This window comes from Micropterus salmoides, unplaced genomic scaffold, assembly GCF_014851395.1.
Source record: "Micropterus salmoides isolate LMB-PRFRI ecotype aquatic unplaced genomic scaffold, ASM1485139v1 Ms_hic_scaffold_9, whole genome shotgun sequence".
Classification (NCBI taxonomy): domain Eukaryota; kingdom Metazoa; phylum Chordata; class Actinopteri; order Centrarchiformes; family Centrarchidae; genus Micropterus; species Micropterus salmoides.
Window position 1 is genome coordinate 20,539,579 of NW_024044681.1, and position 18,586 is coordinate 20,558,164.

An 18,586-nucleotide genomic window follows, 5' to 3' on the forward strand; every position below is an offset into this window, starting at 1 on the left:
GGGCAGGGGGCTTTTTTCTGCAGAGCAGGGACTTTTACTTCTGAATACTTCTTCCACCACTGGTGCTGACAGTTGTGTTCAACAGCTTTGTACTGTATAATACCAAAACATGTTTGTTGTTAGAAAGTGAGCCTACATAGAGATTGTTTTATCTCTGAATGCAGAAGTTGCCTTAGTGAGAGTACTCAGAAGGACATGAACAGATGTTTTAGGTCAACATTGTCAAAAACACAATAATTCCAAACCTGCTAAATGTACAGATACAATATATAGACCAACGACCCAAGTACATAACGTGTGTTGTTTCAAATGTCATTACCCCATTTTCACCCCGTTACCCCATTTTCACCCCCATATAGTGTATCAATAAAACCTCACTCTGGCTTTGCAGCATAGTTTGGTCCAGATTTTAATCTAAACAGTTACAGTGTGTGAACATCAGTGTAGTTGTGTCTCATGTAAAGTTTCTACATAAAGACAGACACTCAATTATAACAAACAGAAACCAAAACCGTCAATGAATTAGATTTATTTGAACGTTGTTTTTATGTTAAGACAGAAGAGGGAAGTCAGATTCAGAATCACATTATTTGACGCCTGCAGTAAATGTCTTATCTTGGAGGCAGCACAGCTGAGATGTATAAAGATTTTCTAAAGAACCCCAGTGTAACCAATAACAAACAAGTCAGTCACACAGCAGCCTAACCAACATCCTTACAGTGGGAAGAGAAGGGAGCCACTGAAGGTGCTGTGGTTATTTAAATTGTCAAAGACAAAAAATCCTGCTGGAAGAACCAGGTGAACTTCATCTCCTGCTATCAGCTCCAAGACAACCGAGTTAGATAAATACTCATAACCTGCATTGGCCCACCACTCTGCATTATACATCATCCTTTGCTTGTTCTTGTACACATATACACCCATATTACCTTTATGGTTACCACACACAGTGAACTGGAAAGAGTAGACACCTTTAACTGGTGCTGTGAAGAAACCTACAGAATAAAAATGAAAAATATTAACATATGATTAATGTACATTTACATGACCACACATGCTCATGTGACCTGCAGTTCATTACCTGTAGCTGGATTGTAAGCATCGCCAGTGTTGGTGAAAACCTTGCTGTATTTCAGTGTGATGTCTGTCTTGTATGGTCCAACATTTCCTGCATCAGTCAGTGCTGAGTAGAAGGCCACCTTTGGTATCTCTGTTTACACAAAAAAGTACATTTATGACATTAAACTTGAACTACCTGGAATAACAAAGTAATGTACTGTATGTGTGTCTGTGTTGTGGATAAGAAGATACAGTCCTCACCTACATCTTCTCTCTCTAGCTGGTCAATCCTGGACTTGCTAACAAGAAGTTCATACTCACTGCTACTCAGTCTGATCTGTAAGTCTGGAGTTAATGCAGTAACAGTTAAATACAGAGTAGAGCAGCCATCAAAATAGTAAACTATTAACATGCACAACAGATTTTACACAGTATTTTGACCCTCATCTTTTAAGTTGAACCAAAACTTAAACATGTACTAGAAACTACTATAAATGTGCACGAGAAGATTAAACCATATTCAACTCTCACCAGGCCTGGCCACAGAAATGACTGGGCCCCTGAAAAGGTCCTGTAAATGCTCCCTCTGCAAATTTGCTTTACTCATGTCAAGGCATGCTGTGCTCTCTCTCTGTGCTTACATTTAGGGTGAATATTAATAATATAATAATACATTAGCGCTGGACTGCATGAGCCCCCCTAGCAGCTGGGCTCCAGAAAGCTTTCCCCTTTTTCCCCCTTATCGGCGGCCCTGACTCTCACTGTCCAACGAGTCCTCATGCCTAAATGACAAAATAGGTTGTCTGTGTTGTCCCAAACAAGCAATATGACTGTTTAAAAAAACTGTGTGGTTAAGATTTGGTTCAGGCAACCAAATATTTTGGTTAATTATAGGGGAAGGTTGTGAAAAAAAGGCCAGAGGCCCAAAACACATGGGTCCACTACTTTCTTCCCGACTGAAATATCTCAAAAACTGTTGTATGGATTGATTTGAAGTTTGATACACATATTCATGTCCCCCTGATTATGAATTACAATCACTTTAGTGACCTCTTAGCTTTTCATGTAGTGCCATCAGCAGGTCACAATTTTGTACAAATACCTACTAAACTAATCTCATTCCTATCAGCCTCAGCTGTATTTTGTGCTTAACAATGAGTATGTGCAACCTTTTTCACAAGTTAAAATAATAGCATGGAAAATAATAAACCATGAAAACTGTTAAACTATCATGTTTGTCAGTGAAATACCTGCATTCTTTCTTTCTAGGTCACTTGTTATGCTCTCGGTGACAGTCAGTCTGGTTTCTTGGACTGCAAATCAGAAGAAGCTAGAGTTTTGTTTGTGTATTTTTTTTTTATTAAATGTTGCTAAATTATTCTATCAAGAGGTATTCTGGAGCTCACAATAAGTGCATCAGTGCTCTGACACACTTCAGTAAACCTCTTACAGGACAACACTCAACAGGAAAAGTAACCAGTCTGTACCAGAATTCTCTTTCTGCAGCAGATCCACCAGCACTTTGGTAACGATCAGCTCAGCTTTCAGGTCTTTCACCTGGCTCTCGCTGTCCTTCACTCTGGCCTTCATGTTCCTCAGCTCCACTTTAAGCTCCACCACCATGTCTCTCAGTGCCCTCACCTCACCCCAGATGTCAGTGGTGGTTTGCTCTGTGGTCTGCTTGGTTGATTCCTCATCTGCATCTCTTGGAGCTGTCTTCTGAAACTGGCTGATCTCACCCACCTCGCCGAGGCCTCCACCCTCCCCATGAGCTCCTGACCCACACAGACCGAACAGCAACAGCAGCAAACCAAAAACCCTCATTGTCCAGCTACACGTCTTCACAAAAGTAGAGTGGTAGAGCAGGTATTTCTTATATTGTCTCTAAACATCAGCTGGCTGAATGAATGGGAACAACAACAAGTGTTATTGTTTGATAGTTTGATTCAAGGACTCAGGTGATTCAGCTTGATCTCTGTGCTGCTGAGAAAATACAAGCTGCTACACGCTGGTGGAACACTTTTACTGTGACACCCTCTCATGCAGTCACAGCTGGACATACACCATGTTTATTAATACACACACACACACACTCACAGAAACACACACACACACACACACACACACACACTCACAGAAATACATTTATCAGAGGCCTTTTAGATTGAGGCTTATCTGATTAAATTCAAAGATGTTAGTAAAACAGTTTTCTCACTCTGTCTCAATACTTCTCATTCTCTCTGGTATATTATAAATTAATATAAAAACTGTCCTATGTTAGAACATTGTGATAGTATTTTACATCTTATATTATGATGTTAGATCTTATAAATTATTTGTTAAATCGCTGAAGCACAGAAAGTTAATATCTGTTCTCTTGAGCCCTCTGGTGGTAACCAAAACACTTTTTTTTTTAACAAAATACAGTATTTTCATAATTCATGTTCATGTGTACCAACAGTGAAAATTTCATGAAATTTCTAATCTTGACTAAAAATTAGAAAGAGGGAGACATTTCCCTGCTGTATAAAAGGTATCAGCTACAGTAAATCATACAGACTCTGCAGTCACTTCATATTGTGTTTAGGTGAAAATGAAGGGTCATGTTACTACTTCCACCTAAGAGCAAGACAGAATGCTTAAGGTGCACTGCCATTCATCTGTACCACAGGAAGTGTGGAAAAAGCTAAAGCCAGCAGTAATAACATCCCTATCCCACCATCCCCACTCTTCAACCTCTAGAGCTCTTTATGATGACTATTATATACGGACAACAATGTGTGGCTTTAATGTTGCACATGTGACAAGTACTGTCAATGACAAGATCATTCCTGTGTTTTCTTTGAGAGTGCTATCTCCGTGCACACGAATGTTAAAACAGAGGTAATCACAAAACGGCATATCACCGAAAACACCAGTGAAATATTTATTCAGGCTTCCTCTTCCACACCCGCCCTGTCATGGGTCTCAGTCAATGAGCTTGTAGATCATTTCTGAAGATACAAATGTTATTGATGCCATTGCACCAGCCAAGGTGAAGGTGGTCTCTGGTAAGAAAAGGTCTATATGGAGAAATGCCACGCTGGTTAGAACTCAAAAAAGAGTGTCGAAAAGCTGAATGCAGGTGGCAGAAAACGAATCTCCAGGTTCATTATGACATCTACAAAGAGAGACTTTGTATTTATAACTTAGAATTGAGAAGTGCAAACCTGGAGGACATAATACAACCAAACCTGCCAACAGCTTTTTTTCAAAAATGTTTCTAACTGCATGGCCTCAGATCTACTACAAATTGTCAACATGTCTCTCCTCTCAGGTCCTCACAGGCCCTGAAAACTGCAGTCATTTAGCTGTTTTTCAACAGCTTAGTGCTTTCTTGGCACTAAATAACTGTTTTGATGTCTTCCAGGGTCAGGGTTTCGACCACACCAGGTCTAAGGTTAAAGACATTCATTTGAACACTGACAGTAGCCAAATTTCAGTCTTGGTATTATTGTATCTCAGTGCTGCTTTTGACATGTTCGACTTGAAAACTGTGTGGGACTTTCTGGCACAGTACAAATATGGTTTAAAGAATACTTTGTGTCTATAGGTAATTACACATCTGTGCTAAGAAAATTCACTTGTGGAGTTCCCCAAGGCTCCATTCTGGGACCTCTTCTCTTTAACATCTACATGCTTCCACTGGCTCAGATCATAAAAAACAACAAAATATGTTACCACAATTATGCAGGTCACACAAAAATGTACATAACTATATCACCAGGGGACTATGATCCCATATAGCGCTACGTGACTGTTTTGAACAAATTAACAATTGGATGTGCCAGAATTTTCGTTCAGTTCAGTACTAAATCTTTAAACTGAGTAACAAAGTTTACGGATTCTTACTCATACACATGAACTAGACAATTATTTTGGTTATTGCAGATATTAATGCACTAAATACACAGAGTAAACAGACATAGTTACACCTTCATTTATTACACATTTCTCTTGTTTATGCAATCACTTTCTATTAGGAAGACTTTACTACATATCCACACGATACTGTACATCTGTATCTGTTTATGAAGAGGACAAAAAGCATTTTTCCAATACCAATTTCACTGCAACATTCCTATGCATGTAACATGGACATTGTTAAACATTCAAAATTCAAACATTTAGTCATGAATATTTCAAGTATTACATTTGCATCCGCAAGTGCAGGTTCACATTTTCAACTTTGGGTGTTTAAGAGACTGAAAGTGTCAAAACCTCATTTTTGAAGTGCAATGTAAGTCATATTTTGCATCTTCTCGCATAATGCTGCTTTGAATTGCTGGTGTGATGTCACATCTACATTGTAATGCACTGTGCTACATTTTCTTATACAGGTACACTGCACCAGATATGTAGCCGTCCTCAAGCTCTGACACCGCTCTCTCCCAGTCATCCACCTCTGCAACTTCTACACATGTCCAGAGCCCCTCTTCCTCCATCTGCTTCAACTCACGCTCCAGGGCGGCTTTGTAGTCCACATTGTCACGGTTACTTCTGGTTGTCATGCAAACGTAGCCACCTAGTGTAAAACAGGCAACAGTGCAGTGCTGTTGTGTGATGAAAACTAAAAACTCACCTACAGTGAGCAGATACTGCAAGACAACCAAAGATCAAAACTGCAACTGCACATTCTCACCTGGTTTGGTGGACTTGCAGAACTCTCTGACTGCACCAACCGGGACCTGACCAACACTCAGTGCTCCAACGATCACAACTACATCAAAGTAACCTGCAGGAGAAAGTGAAGAGGGGAAAGGTGGAGAAGATAAGAGAGTTCAAAATGAGATTATCACAGTTCTAAAAGTAGTCACTACAACTACTGCTACTACTGATTATAACACTGAAGATTAATAATATTTAGGCCAACTGGCCGTAATATCTAGAGATTAGTTTACAAATTCGATCACAGGGGAACATACAGCATTGACAATAAAACAACCAATTGGTAATAAATAATGAATAAATAATGAAAAATAGCGCGTAAACAGATAGCAAAATAATCATAACAAAGACAAATGATAACAATCAATCTGACAACAAATACCGAATAAACCACACTGCCAGAGGTTAACCTACTAAATCCCAGTTATCGATGACCCATGTGAAATTATGAACCATTAAATTACCGCACTGGACAGGTAGTGGCTCCTCTCCCAGCATGCACTGCTTCAGATCCTTGTACAGCCCGCTCTCTCTGGCCGACTCCAACATTGCCTCGCTTCCATCAATACCCACAAAATGACAAAATCCATGTCTCTTCATCTGTACAACAGAGACAAATTTGGTTGTTAATCATCTGGTCAAATCAATTGAAGTGGAAACTAAAAGCTGATAGTGAGGGGGTCTGTGCTGTTCTAAAAGGATCATTAAATCATCATAACATTTACCCAAAATACTTCTAAACTCTGACCAGACATCAACACATAAGTCATATTTCATAGAAAATATTTGTAGTTTTGTCAAAAAGGAATCAATATACACATTTTCTTCTCTATCTTTTGAGTTTACCTGTTTGGCCACCAGTCCTGTACCACAGGCCACATCCAACACGACAGCTGCATCACGGTCGCCGCTGAAATGGGAGGAGATGCTGTTTGCTGCCAGGCTTGGTGCACGGTAGTCCAGGACAGCCACATCCTATTTAAAGGAGTTTTAAGAAAGACCAGTGGCCTTTACTGTATACTGTAGAATTGCTGTGAGTACTGTAAAACTACATTTGGCTAGCCATTTTGTATTTTATAAAACACACAGATACAGAGCCATATAATATATATTGTTGGACTGCATTACTTTTCTTAGTACGGTTTTCCCCATATTTTTATTTAATTTCTGCACAATAATATCTAAGTACCTTTCCCATAATTTAACTGGACAAAAATATAAAAACATACTGAAAATCTAAGCTGATATCACCCTATTGTTCTTCATTTATCTCACCTGATCATAGTTCTTTGCCCAGGAGTTGTAGAAGTTGACCTTTTCTGCTGATGTGGTGCTCTTATGAGCTGATAAGATAACTGCTTTCACATTTTCAAATGTATTAGTGACAGCTGACATTATACACAAACCTGTTCAAAGAAAAAAAACAAGAGACAATATAGTTGAGATGATAACAGATATCATAACATTCAAACAAAACAAAGAGAGTTCAGTATGCTTATATCTTAAGTGGTGACCTTAAGGGTGCTTTCACACCCGCCTGTGACACCATTCATCTTCTAACAAGCTGATCACCTTAATTTTGGTTTTGATTTGGCCTTACAGTGATATGTTTTGTGATGTCAATGCAAACTTAAAATCAAGAGGTAGTTTGCAAAGGCTAATTTCAACTGTTTAATTAATTATATGAATCTATGGAAAATATGGGAACGATTTGAAACATAGTGCAGCTACTGCAGTGGGCGCTACTGTTAAGTTCAGTTCAGTTGCGCTGTTTGTACTGTTTGGGAGCCTAGACTTTTCTGACTTTATATAAAATAACGTTACACAGCCTTTTACACAAGAGGTGAACATGCATAGTAAATTAATAACAGAGTTACCAACAGTCGACTCGCTGGTTGTTTTTCTTGTAGTTTCTTGTTCACAAGTTCACATTCGGATTTAAAGCTGTTTCTCTTAGCTGTTTCAAAAAATATAATGGAACAACATTAAAGACTCACAGCACAAAGCTAAATGGACCAGGAAGCGGTAACAGCGGGTTCACGGTCCGCAATTCCCTCAGCGAAGACTGTCAGGGAAATGAAAGTCCACGGACATTTCTACTTTTTTACCAAAAAAAAAACATATTTTGCCTTCTCAGCTGCCTGAATGTTCAGATGCTTTTAATGTTATTTTTATAGTAACCACACAGATAATACTGCCCCACAGGTTTGACTCGGAGCCCCTGCTACTGCATTAACAGCCACTATATTCTCTGCCCTAAAGCACCGGTAAACACAATATTTCAGACAACCCCTGAAGGCGGCATCCGAGCAAATTCTTGCACATGCGCAGCAGCGCTATCCAAGCTGCTATTCGTGTTCCCACCTGTAGAGTGTCTAGGAGTCAAAACAAAAATCTTCTGGAAAGTCCTCCTGATGTTTAACAGCAAGCTAACCCTGCTAAACCACGTAGCTTCCGATAACGATAGCAAAGTTTTTCCCAAGTGATATTTCAAACACATTTAATAGTTACAAAGTCATCGCGTTGGATACCGTTCACTATGGACCTCTCTCTAAAGTTCCACTCTTTCTACAACTTGTTTTGGTCCGTTTTCGTGGCATAGCTGAAAACCTAACGCTGTCTAGTGGTATCAGTTAGCTTAGCATTGGTCTCAAGCCCATCCTCTTCTGAGCCTTTTTGAACGGCAGAAGTTTGTAACTGTGCTCCCTGGTAATGGGCCTCATCTACATTTCAGCTGCATGTTTTGTATTTAACAAAAAAGTAACCGTTTTTTTCCTTCTTCTGTAAAACCGTTTAAAAACATTACATTTTGATCGCCCTCTAGCTAATTTTCAGACCAAAAAACATTTAACTGGCAGAACAGTTGCTTAAAGTAAAGTTTAAAATCCTGAATTACATTATATGTTCCATTTTAGATACTAGGTGCATCTATCTTATCACATGTCATGTTTTGCAGTTCTACTCTTGGAATACTTATTCTAATCTTTTCCTCAGGTTTCTTTGACAGCAACACCCTCAAAATGTCAATCCTAGGATTAAAGAAGAAACAGCCAAAGACTTTCAAAGTCAAAGTTATCACCATGGATGCTGAAATGGAGTTCAGCTGTGAGGTATGGATTTTATTTAGTCAACTTTTTAACCTTAAAGGATGCTTTATCTATCTCGGTACGGATGCGTATCATTTCCATGTACATATATTCATTGTATGCATTTGCATCTATAACCATTCATTAGCTCACATGAAATTAGCCACCTCAGAACAGCCATAAACATCCTTGCATATAAAATAATTTGTTTTGCACAAGCCATGGTCTGCAAACTTTAGAGATTCCTTTTAAATAAGCTTTGAAGTTCTTGCACTACACATAAAGAAGGAGAAAAGATTTGAGCATGTTTCTCCATATATTTAAACATTCACTGTTGCCAGGTAAGATTTATACCAACTGAATTATGTCTTACAACTGCTGAGATCCTGATGCATCTCATCTTGTCATTAATTTAGGCTGTAGATTACAGTCTGAACTTTTGTTAAATATATGGCTTTTGCGGTGTGATATAGTGCCTCTGCCTTTCCCCTGAATGTTAATGTTTTATGTCATAATAAAAAAAGTGTATTAATTTTCTATGATGTTAAATAAACGGTGTCAGAAAATCCATCAAGATTTCCACATAAAGTTTAAAGTGATATTCTACTCTTTACGAAGAATGTGTGAGTTAATATGCTTCTGAGTTATTTAATTATTGAAAAAGGATTACAGAGGCTGCAAACCAACACATTTGCTTTTAGCAACTTAAGTCTCTTTATCACTTGCTGTTTTTCTCAGGTGAAGTGGAAAGGTAAAGACCTGTTTGACCTGGTGTGTCGCACTGTTGGTTTGAGGGAGACCTGGTTCTTTGGACTGAGGTACACAGTAAAAGACACCTATGCCTGGCTAAAACAAGAGAAAAGGGTGAGTGAAGGAGTGAACACATGGGGGTGAAACTGGCTAAGTGAGGACTTGAACAGTATGTCAGATACTATGTGGTTTAAATGTTTTGCATAATGCAATGATTTGAAAGTTTCGGCTAGAATTATAGGTCTTCAGCTAATGCTCAGGTGGTTAGTTGTTTTATTTTAAATCTCTATAAAATGTCAGAACATAGCCAAAGCATGAGTGTCCATGGAGACATCTTCAAATTGCTGGTTTTATCTGACAAATAGTACAAAACCCAGAGATATTCAGTTTATGATGATATTAAATAGTAAATCCTCACATTTGAGAATCTGGAAGGAGCTAATGTCTCTTTCATCTTTGCTTGATAAATTACTTCAGTAATTCATTGATTATTTAAATTGTTGATAAATTATCAGTTAACAAATTAAGCAATGAATTACTTTAGTGTGTTGCTAGTGACTAATTACACAGACATTGATCATGACACGACATTCAGGCTTTTGTGTGAGTGCGGTCTAATAAACACATTCTTGTACGCTTTTCTTCTACTGTTTATTTGCTCACCAAGGTCTTGGACCAGGAGGTCCCCAAGGACTCTCCCATAACATTTCATTTCCTGGCTAAATTCTTCCCAGAAAAAGTAGAAGAAGAGCTGGTCCAAGAAATAACTCAGCACCTCTTCTTCTTACAGGTAATCTAACTAATTGCATTTCCTTTCCTTTTTTTTTTTTTTATACAACCACTTGTGGAGATTTTGATGGCAGCTTTATTCTTACATGTAGGTCAAATTTATCTCCATGTTTTAGAAAACTGAATGAAAAATGTTTACTTGGTTCAATGCATGTTCACACACGTCTTCACACTCTTGTGTAGGTGAAAAAACAAATATTAGATGAAGAGATATTCTGTTCCCCCGAAGCATCTGTTCTGCTGGCATCATATGCTGTCCAAGCCAAGGTAAGAAAGCTATGCAAGGTTAAATGTACCTTAGTGTCATTTGCTGTGCCTGCAGTATGGTTGTCCTGCCTGTATCTAAAAAAATAGTGTTGATTAAAGTTCACCTGAAATTCTTTCTTTCGTGATCAATTTACACTTTTCCCCTCACAGTATGGGGACTATGACCCAAACTTTCACAAGCCAGGCTTCTTGGCACAAGATGAGCTTTTGCCAAAAAGAGTAAGTACACACTACAGCTCATGTGACTATCCACGAAAGCATGTTAAAATAGTTTATTTACTTATAGCAGTTGTCTGTTTGGTGTATTTTCTACCGCAGTAAGCCAGTGCTTTTGTGTGTATATAATGTTTTTCCTGGGGTCCCGTGTCTGAATCCCAGGTTTTGATGCAATACCAAATGACAGCGGACATGTGGGAGGAGAAGATCACAGCTTGGTATGCAGAGCACAGAGGCATCGCCAGGTAGGACTGACCCAAGAGGGCTTCTGAAATCCAGCATGTAAAGAGAATTTAACACCATGGCAAGTGCTATTGTCCTTGATTCTGCAGTTGAAGTGTGACAAATGTATCACGGTTTGAAATGCCTTCTCTTTATTGTTACGCTGACCATACAGGGACGAAGCTGAAATGGAATACCTGAAAATCGCCCAGGACCTTGAGATGTACGGTGTCAGCTACTTTGCCATTACTGTGAGTGTAAATCACTGTGCATTGCAGTTCTGTCAGGTACATTTTGCATGGTATTTAAAAAAAATGCAACCTTAAACATTAATGTCATGTTGATTTACTGTTCTGTTTTACACATCACATTGACAGCAAAATAAGAGGGACACAGAGCTGTTACTTGGAGTGGATGCTCAGGGTCTTCACATCTACAGCCCCAACAGCAAACTCAACCCTAACAAGTCCTTTCCTTGGAGCGGCATCCGCAACATCTCTTACAGTGAAAAGGAGGTAAATAGGTTTTTTTGTTACTTTGGAACTGGAGAAATGGGTGCAACATCTTGTGCCATGTTTTAACTGGATGGAAATGATTTTGTTAAGAAAATTGACAGAATAACTGATCATTTTCTTGCCCTCATCACTTTCCTGCTGCCTGAGTTGAGACACTTATGCCAGCACATACAGCTGTTTGTGAAATCTGCAACCTTTCAGTATGGGATTTTCACTCTAGGCTGCACTGTTGTAAAGGCATCAAAGCTGTGCTGTCTGTCAAAACATTGCTGAAAACCTAGTGTCAACCGTGCAGAAGAACTGAACTTTTCCTTGTTGCAGTTCACAATCAAACCCCTGGACAAGAAGAAAGATGTTTTCAAGTTCTACTCATCTCAACTGCGTGTCAACAAGCTGGTTGGTTTACCTTCTAGTCCTCATAAATGTAATATAACAAAGTTAAATGAAATAAGATATTGCTTGTATCTTCTGTGTCTCTAGATCCTGCAGTTATGCATTGGTAACCATGATCTATTCATGAGGAGGAGGAAGGTGGACTCCATTGAAGTGCAGCAGATGAAGGCTCAAGCTAAAGAGGAGAAGGCTCGCAAGAAGGTCAGTGCTCTCTCCGCTCCACCGGAGTAGTGAGAGTTGCAGATTAGATGTGATGTTTAAGTTGCATACATACGGAAACTACAGTTATAATTATTTCATCACGGTTGACGGGCTTTAAATGGGTTTCTCCATCTAGATGGAGCGTCAAATCCTGGCCCGGGAAAAACAAATGAGGGAGGAAGCAGAACGAGCAAAAGAAGAGATGGAACGAAGACTTTTCCAGCTGCAGGACGAGGCACGACTGGCCAACGAGGCACTGGTGAGAGCTTCGTCCTGGACGTGAGACTTCTGGGAGAGCTCAAGTTTGGGCATCATTCCGTTTTTCTAATGCATTAATGTTGTAGAGCCGGAGTCCTCCATCATGACAAGCCCTAAAGTCTTCCACAATTTATCTTTAACTAGTTTGTATAAATGTTTGTCTACTGAAATGTTACAATGCATTTTCTCTAGCTGCGATCTGAGGAGACAGCGGACCTGCTGGCAGAGAAGGCCCAGATTGCTGAGGAGGAGGCCAAACTGTTGGCCCACAAGGCTGCAGAAGCTGAGCAGGACAGGCAGAGGTTAGAGGTCACTGCCATGAAGACCAAGGAGGAGAAAAGGCTGATGGAGCAGAAGATGAGGGAGGCAGAGCAGCTGGCTGTCAAACTGGTGGAGCAGTCCGAGAGGAGGTCTGGAATAGTGTCGCGTTTGTTTTACTGAATTATTACTTCACCTACAGCTTTATGTATGCATTACATTTGATGCATTACAAATGATTGAGATCAAAGCAGAACCTAGTATCTAAAGTGGCACATTTAATGTAATTCATGATGTTAAACTTTACTTTAAGCGTCTGGTCTGCTAGTTAAATGTTTTTTGGTCTAGGAATTAGGTATCAGGCGTCCAACCTGGCACATACACCTACCCACAATGCAACTCGATTGGTCGAAGATTCAGTTATGCTAGTAGCAGCTAATATAGCCTTGAGGAGCAGTCTGACTCTGTGTCATGTGACATCAGACTTCACGCATCTCCCTGTAGAGCCACAAAAGGCTTTATACAACATTTGTAAACAGACTTTAATGTCTAAATGTGAGGGGGAAGACGACGACGTGTTCCTCCTCTGCATTATAGCTCTACAAATAGTACTGGGACACTCTGTTTCAGCTCAAATTCATTATTTTAGATTTAAATAAAAAGCTAGCTGTTCAGTAAAAAAGACCAATAGTTACCATTAAGTTATATCTGCCCTTTTATCCATAATAAGTTAGAAACACATACAGTATTCTGCTTATAACACTCCCAAGTATTTACTGTATAACAGTATTACTTCCATCAGCCTGGATCTAACTAAACCTCTGGTTCCAGGTTGAAGGAGGCAGATCACCTGAAACAAGACCTGACGGAGGCAAAAGACGCTGAACGGAGAGCCAAGCAGAAGCTGCTGGAGATCACCAAAACAACATACCCTGTATGGTGATGATAACACTGCTGTGCGTGTGCGTGCGCGCGCGCGAGCGCTCATGATTTATATTTGATTCTTCTGAAGAATGATTCACCAATCTGTGATGGTCGGTGCATATTAGGAGTTATTTTTAGGACAGATTATTGTTGCCTCATTTATTTCTACTTCAGTTAGTGATTTCTTATGTTTCCTAGAATGTCTTTCACTGCCACAGAAGAGGTGTGAATCTCTTCCCCTGTGGGTTGTATGAGACTGGGCAGTGTTTCCCATTAATTAACGAGACCATGGCGGCCCGCCACAGTCTAATTTGTTCCACCATAGTTTCAAAATGATCCACAAATATTTTTACACATCTCATAATAACATCACAGACCTCCAGCGTTGTGTTTTTGTAGGAAATGCTCAACGCTGCTGTTAGCTCGCTTGCTCACACACTTTTGCATCCGACTCGAGACAACCACTTTTCCTTTGAGGTAGCTATGGTAACGTTAACGGTCTGTTTCTGTCACTCGTTTGTGAGAAGGCGATTAAGCTAGCCGCGCCTAAATTTGGAGTGCATGCGTATTCAAGCCTTTATGGTAAATACTCTGAAATGAACCAGAGCGAGCTGACAGGCAGGCTAGTGACTTTATCCTGTGAGTTTCTCTCTTTACAAAGACAAGTGTTGCAGTATGAGAGTCCTACCTGAAGAGAGGCTTTGAAGTCTTCATGTTACGCGATATGAGAACCACATGAGCCCGGACCCTCAAGTGGGTCCGAGGCCCACCCACCATAGTCTGTGTGGGAAACACCGCTGGGATAAAACCAGCTTTATATTGATACTTGGTGGATATTCATGTTTCGATTTTAATTTCACAGCAAACAAGTAGTAGCACATTAATACTTTTTTTTTTTCTCTAGAAAGGTAGTACAGATGAACCTTTTTTAGCAACCAAGTTACATAATAAATGAGCGATTGTAACTAAGCATCGCTGTGTTTTATTTTGGAGGGGAATTAGTTGGATACGAATAGTTTGCTTTGGTTTTGTATTGTTGCTCAAAGTAAAAGTTGTCAAAGTAGTAAAGTTACTATAAAAAAATGTGACTTGCTGATAATGTGCATTAAATTAACCTTCATATTGCTTTCAGTTTTTGCAGTTCTGTGTCATAAGACATTAATGTAGTTGTGTTACATCCTTTAACTACTTACTTGACAAACGTGTGCCTGTCTGTCAGCTCATAGCAGCCTACTCTACTCCCCCTGCTCCCCCTGCTCCTCCTGAAGCAGCCGACTTTGCCTATGAATCGTCATCTACGCGCCTCGACTTCAAGGACTCCGACATGAAACGGTTGTCTATGGAGATCGAGAGAGAGAGGTGAGTTTAAATTCCCTTTAACAATACTTCAGAGAGACGGTTTGGCTCTGCTTGTTTATGATATCCTGTCATGCATTAATGCAGGCTGGAGTACATGGAGAAGAGTAAACACCTACAGGACCAGCTGAAGGAGCTGAAGACAGAGATCGAATCTCTGAAGCTGGAGGAGCAGCAGCAACAGGCTGGCCTGTACAACCTCTGCAGTGAAGCAAGGGGATACGTCCAGGAGCCTGTCTACATACCTCACAGCAACGTACGTATGATCATGTTACGTGATCATCTTATTATTATTATTATTACTACTACTGATATAATTAGTTTTACTGATGATTGGTTACCGGTCAGAATGTCTAATGGAGTGAATAAACCACATGTATACTAATAAGTGTTTCCAATCTCCCTAATGTTTCATAATAATGAGCTCACTTGTAGACCACAGCCAGCTGACTGCATGGCAACACTGGACTTCCTATTCACATTGCCAAAAGCATAATGGGAAAGACAGTGCCAAAAATATTCCTCCCAAATGGAAACTGGAAAACCCCATGATACTAGGGTTTCTTCTCATTTTATTCTATCAGTACATTTTTTTGACAGGACTATGTTGAAAATCCTAATCGTTCTCGGATACCTGAAGCTAAAACATTCTGCTCTGTACTTTAATATACAGATATTTGCTTGGTGTTGAAAACATTCTACACATAACATAAAGGATGTCAAAGGATGTGTAGAACCACTCGCATGACTAATGGTGGCATTTCTGAGGAGCCTAACTTCTCCTGGAAATAACAATATACAGTATGCAATGTAATGTAGTGACTATTCACTAGATGTCTGTTAATAAAGAAAAAAGTGAACCAAAACAGAGTTACTTTTTTAAATATTCAGTTACTGTTATTCTGCTGTAGGATGAGATGTACAGCATATGAAACACGGTAGTTGTGGAAGATATTAATTGCATCAATATGGATATTTACATAACTGCATATACTCAAGTTTCTAATCACATCATGAATGCATATTTCTTTACACTGATTTTGGCCACCTTTGCATTGCTCTTACCCTGCTCATACTTGTCATGTTTTGCAGCGAAACTCTGCGTACATGTCTCAGATGGCCTTCTTTGAAGAAGTGTGATCAGGTCCTGCAAGATGAGGAAGGAGGGCTCCAGCTGTTGTGACTCCGTGCTTTCTCAAAATGTTTGGTTAATTTTTTACCTGGCTGAAATTAACAGACAGATACGAACATACACCATGACTGTGTGCTTTGGAAAGACTTCAAAACTGTCCTCAACAACAAACCAGCCACTACTTTGGCTGTCATGCATAGTTGTACCACCTGTAACACCACAGCACCTTCCACATGTCTTTTTTATGTAATGAACACATTAACATGTGCCGTGTATCTAACGCTGTTCTAGGATATGGTGCGGAAAATGACTACGAATAAGTTTTGATGTTTTTGTTTGTGGTTTTAAGGGATACTTAGCTGTAAGATGATCTGAAATAGAAGCACGCCTTAAAGACAAGTTATACGTGAATGCCTTCACTGCGTTTTGGGACAGGGATTAAATTCGTTACAAACCGGAGTTCGGCAATGCATAAATTATCTTTTTAGTTAGATTGTGTAAATATGGAAGCTTTTGGTCATTTTCTTTCAAATCAAGCTTGGCTTTAGTTCAAAGAAACCAACTTTTGTGATCATACATTTACCAAGCTATTGTTAAATGTAGCTCCGAATGCTAAAAAATACACTAAAGATAACTCTTAATCAATGATACCTAATGTGAAAATTAACATTGTGATCTTGCTCATAAAAGTAATTTGTCAAAGTAGTAATTGCAGCTCACAGAAGTCTAAACTTGACGAGCAGACGTGTGCAGGGACAGTGTCCAGATGTGTGGCTCCATAAAAATGTAAAATGCTGTGTTTGATCTTTAGTTTGGGCTTTCATTTGTATTTGATTGCTCTTTCTGTTACCTGGTTCATAAGCTGCCTCTACTGATAACAGTACACAGATGCGTTTTATTGTTTCTAGTGCCTCATCATGGTAATTAATCGAAATGTAGTGTACAGTTACAGGCTTAAGCTCTGCCATTTCAAGTTTCTATAATTTGTACTCTAGACTGTTGATGTGCCTTGAACTTTATTTTTTACTGTTAGGATTTGAGTTACTACGGTTTTATCACTGTACTCATGTGTCTTAGGGTTACTTTAAGTTTGGGGGTGATGCCATAGCCTGACTGATTCACAGAACAGCATATTGATGGCCTGTTTTTGAACTCCGCTCATGTACTTCTCAGGGTTAGTGTTGGAGACAATCACAGGTAGAATCTCATTGTTTTCCCCCACTGAGATACACAGACTGGTAATGTTTACCTTTTTGAACCGGCTATTTTTATTGAACCTGCCTAAGTCCAGTAGTAATTCACATGGTAAACATTGTTTGCCGTCAGTGGTTGCGCTGCATTTCATGAATATAGAGGTTGGTAACATGAGTGAACTTTTATTGTACTACACTCCTCATTACATCCTCATAAAGGGAGAGGCTGGATGCAGAATGTACAGCCAGAGATTCTGCATGTTTGGACTGGCCTATTAGACTGGCTTCATTATGGACTGAACAGTGACATATGATTGGTTCATTATTGCCCTCACGATTGGTTTCTGAATGAGGACTAATCTTGGTCTTGTGTAAATGGTATTGTGTCAAATGTCCAAGTGGAAATGTTTTTTGTTCATCAACACATTGCTTAAGTGCTTCAGTTTGCATCTTTAACCTTATTTATTTGTGCTATAAATCCTTCAATAACATCACCACACGCATTTTCTTGAGTTCTACCATTGTTTAATGTCTGTTATTCTATAATGGGATTTTCCTGCCAAATCCAAGTCCCATGTTAGGAAATAATTGTATATAATTGTATACCAGGGGATTAGGTTTACTTTGAAGTGACAAAAATTCACAAGCACAAAAGTTTTGTCAATTGTGTGTAACTTAAAGTTATTTTGGGTATTCATTACAAGTGATCATAAAAAAAAAAAAAGCATTTCTGTTTTGCCTGATGTTTGTGCATTAGGAGTTGTCTCATAGATAATTATAGAATCATTCTTACTTCCTAATGTGTCAGTAAAATGTGTCAAGTCATCTAACTTCAGTCCCCTTTAGTGGTTATTTTAATCCTAGAACATTCTTAGAAACTCATCTTAATTTAAATCAAGTGAAATACAAATAAAATACAATTTGATTTTTGGTTGGTTGATAAACTAAATCCTGTCCAGCAATATTAGTCATTTGAAATTGTACATTTCATACTCTTAACCACTGAGGAATGGCCATTTACATTGATTGTGTTGCTGTAGTGCACTCTGCAGGTGAATACATTATTTCAGTATTACTCTGATGTGTTTTGAAATTACCTATCATTTAGGACTGAAAACATACAGTTAGTGGAGGTAACACTTCAGTTCATCAGTAACATGGGTCTTTGCAAATCAAGCAGCTTATATTACACAAGGTCTCTGTACAGGTGCATCTCAGAAAATTAGAATATTGTGAAAAAGTTCATTTTCTGTTATATAA

The 18,586-nt window shown here is 39.1% G+C and overlaps 3 protein-coding genes across 7 annotated transcripts; 1 reads left to right on the forward strand and 2 right to left on the reverse strand.

Annotated features, from left to right (window-relative positions):
- Window positions 1-511: 511 nt before the first annotated feature.
- On the reverse strand, window positions 512-3,009 carry LOC119894864 (heavy metal-binding protein HIP-like). 2 transcript variants are annotated; one of them, XM_038707557.1, is made up of 5 exons: window positions 2,547-2,991; window positions 2,310-2,372; window positions 1,321-1,404; window positions 1,082-1,210; window positions 512-995 (listed from the first exon to the last, which is right to left on the reverse strand). In XM_038707557.1, the coding sequence occupies exons 1-5, from the start codon at window positions 2,881-2,883 to the stop codon at window positions 715-717; spliced, it is 894 nt and encodes a 297-aa protein (XP_038563485.1). In that variant the 5' UTR covers window positions 2,884-2,991; the 3' UTR covers window positions 512-714. The 2 variants fall into 2 exon arrangements, with proteins under 2 accessions (XP_038563485.1, XP_038563486.1); XM_038707558.1 differs by lacking the exon at window positions 2,310-2,372 and having other exon boundaries at window positions 2,547-3,009.
- A 2,005-nt stretch (window positions 3,010-5,014) lies between these two features.
- Window positions 5,015-8,305, reverse strand: mettl27 (methyltransferase like 27). Of its 4 annotated transcripts, none has more exons than XM_038708021.1 (6): window positions 8,131-8,305; window positions 7,042-7,172; window positions 6,613-6,741; window positions 6,231-6,366; window positions 5,741-5,833; window positions 5,015-5,623 (listed from the first exon to the last, which is right to left on the reverse strand). In XM_038708021.1, exons 1-6 carry the CDS (start codon window positions 8,264-8,266, stop codon window positions 5,421-5,423), a joined length of 828 nt encoding a protein of 275 aa, XP_038563949.1. In that variant the 5' UTR covers window positions 8,267-8,305; the 3' UTR covers window positions 5,015-5,420. The 4 variants fall into 4 exon arrangements, with proteins under 4 accessions (XP_038563949.1, XP_038563952.1, XP_038563951.1 ...); XM_038708024.1 differs by lacking the exon at window positions 8,131-8,305 and adding an exon at window positions 7,764-7,953; XM_038708023.1 differs by lacking the exon at window positions 8,131-8,305 and adding an exon at window positions 7,644-7,950.
- A 29-nt stretch (window positions 8,306-8,334) lies between these two features.
- Window positions 8,335-17,820, forward strand: nf2b (neurofibromin 2b (merlin)). Its single transcript, XM_038708019.1, has 17 exons — window positions 8,335-8,475; window positions 8,761-8,876; window positions 9,591-9,716; window positions 10,270-10,392; window positions 10,575-10,658; window positions 10,809-10,877; window positions 11,037-11,119; window positions 11,272-11,347; window positions 11,474-11,611; window positions 11,933-12,007; window positions 12,092-12,205; window positions 12,342-12,464; window positions 12,656-12,873; window positions 13,553-13,655; window positions 14,865-15,004; window positions 15,089-15,257; window positions 16,094-17,820. The coding sequence occupies exons 2-17, from the start codon at window positions 8,787-8,789 to the stop codon at window positions 16,139-16,141; spliced, it is 1,779 nt and encodes a 592-aa protein (XP_038563947.1). The 5' UTR covers window positions 8,335-8,475; window positions 8,761-8,786; the 3' UTR covers window positions 16,142-17,820.
- The last annotated feature ends 766 nt before the right edge of the window (window positions 17,821-18,586 follow it).

What these genes read in the sequence shown, in the direction of transcription:
- LOC119894864 (XM_038707557.1), bottom strand. Translation starts at nt 2,883, where the DNA reads ATGAGGGTTTTTGGTTTGCTGCTGTTGCTGTTCGGTCTGTGTGGGTCA. An exon ending in CCTAGAAAGAAAGAATGCAG is followed by an intron (nt 1,405 to 2,309) that starts GTATTTCACTGA and finishes CATTAACTCCAG; the next exon opens with ACTTACAGATCAGACTGAGT. An exon ending in TGCTTACAATCCAGCTACAG is followed by an intron (nt 996 to 1,081) that starts GTAATGAACTGC and finishes TTTATTCTGTAG; the next exon opens with GTTTCTTCACAGCACCAGTT.
- mettl27 (XM_038708021.1), bottom strand. Translation starts at nt 8,266, where the DNA reads ATGTGTTTGAAATATCACTTGGGAAAAACTTTGCTATCGTTATCGGAA. An exon ending in GACTCCTAGACACTCTACAG is followed by an intron (nt 7,173 to 8,130) that starts GTGGGAACACGA and finishes TTCTTTGAACAG; the next exon opens with GTTTGTGTATAATGTCAGCT. An exon ending in GCCACTACCTGTCCAGTGCG is followed by an intron (nt 5,834 to 6,230) that starts GTAATTTAATGG and finishes TTTCTCCTGCAG; the next exon opens with GTTACTTTGATGTAGTTGTG.
- nf2b (XM_038708019.1), top strand. Translation starts at nt 8,787, where the DNA reads ATGTCAATCCTAGGATTAAAGAAGAAACAGCCAAAGACTTTCAAAGTC. An exon ending in TCAGCTACTTTGCCATTACT is followed by an intron (nt 11,348 to 11,473) that starts GTGAGTGTAAAT and finishes TCACATTGACAG; the next exon opens with CAAAATAAGAGGGACACAGA. An exon ending in TCTACATACCTCACAGCAAC is followed by an intron (nt 15,258 to 16,093) that starts GTACGTATGATC and finishes CATGTTTTGCAG; the next exon opens with CGAAACTCTGCGTACATGTC.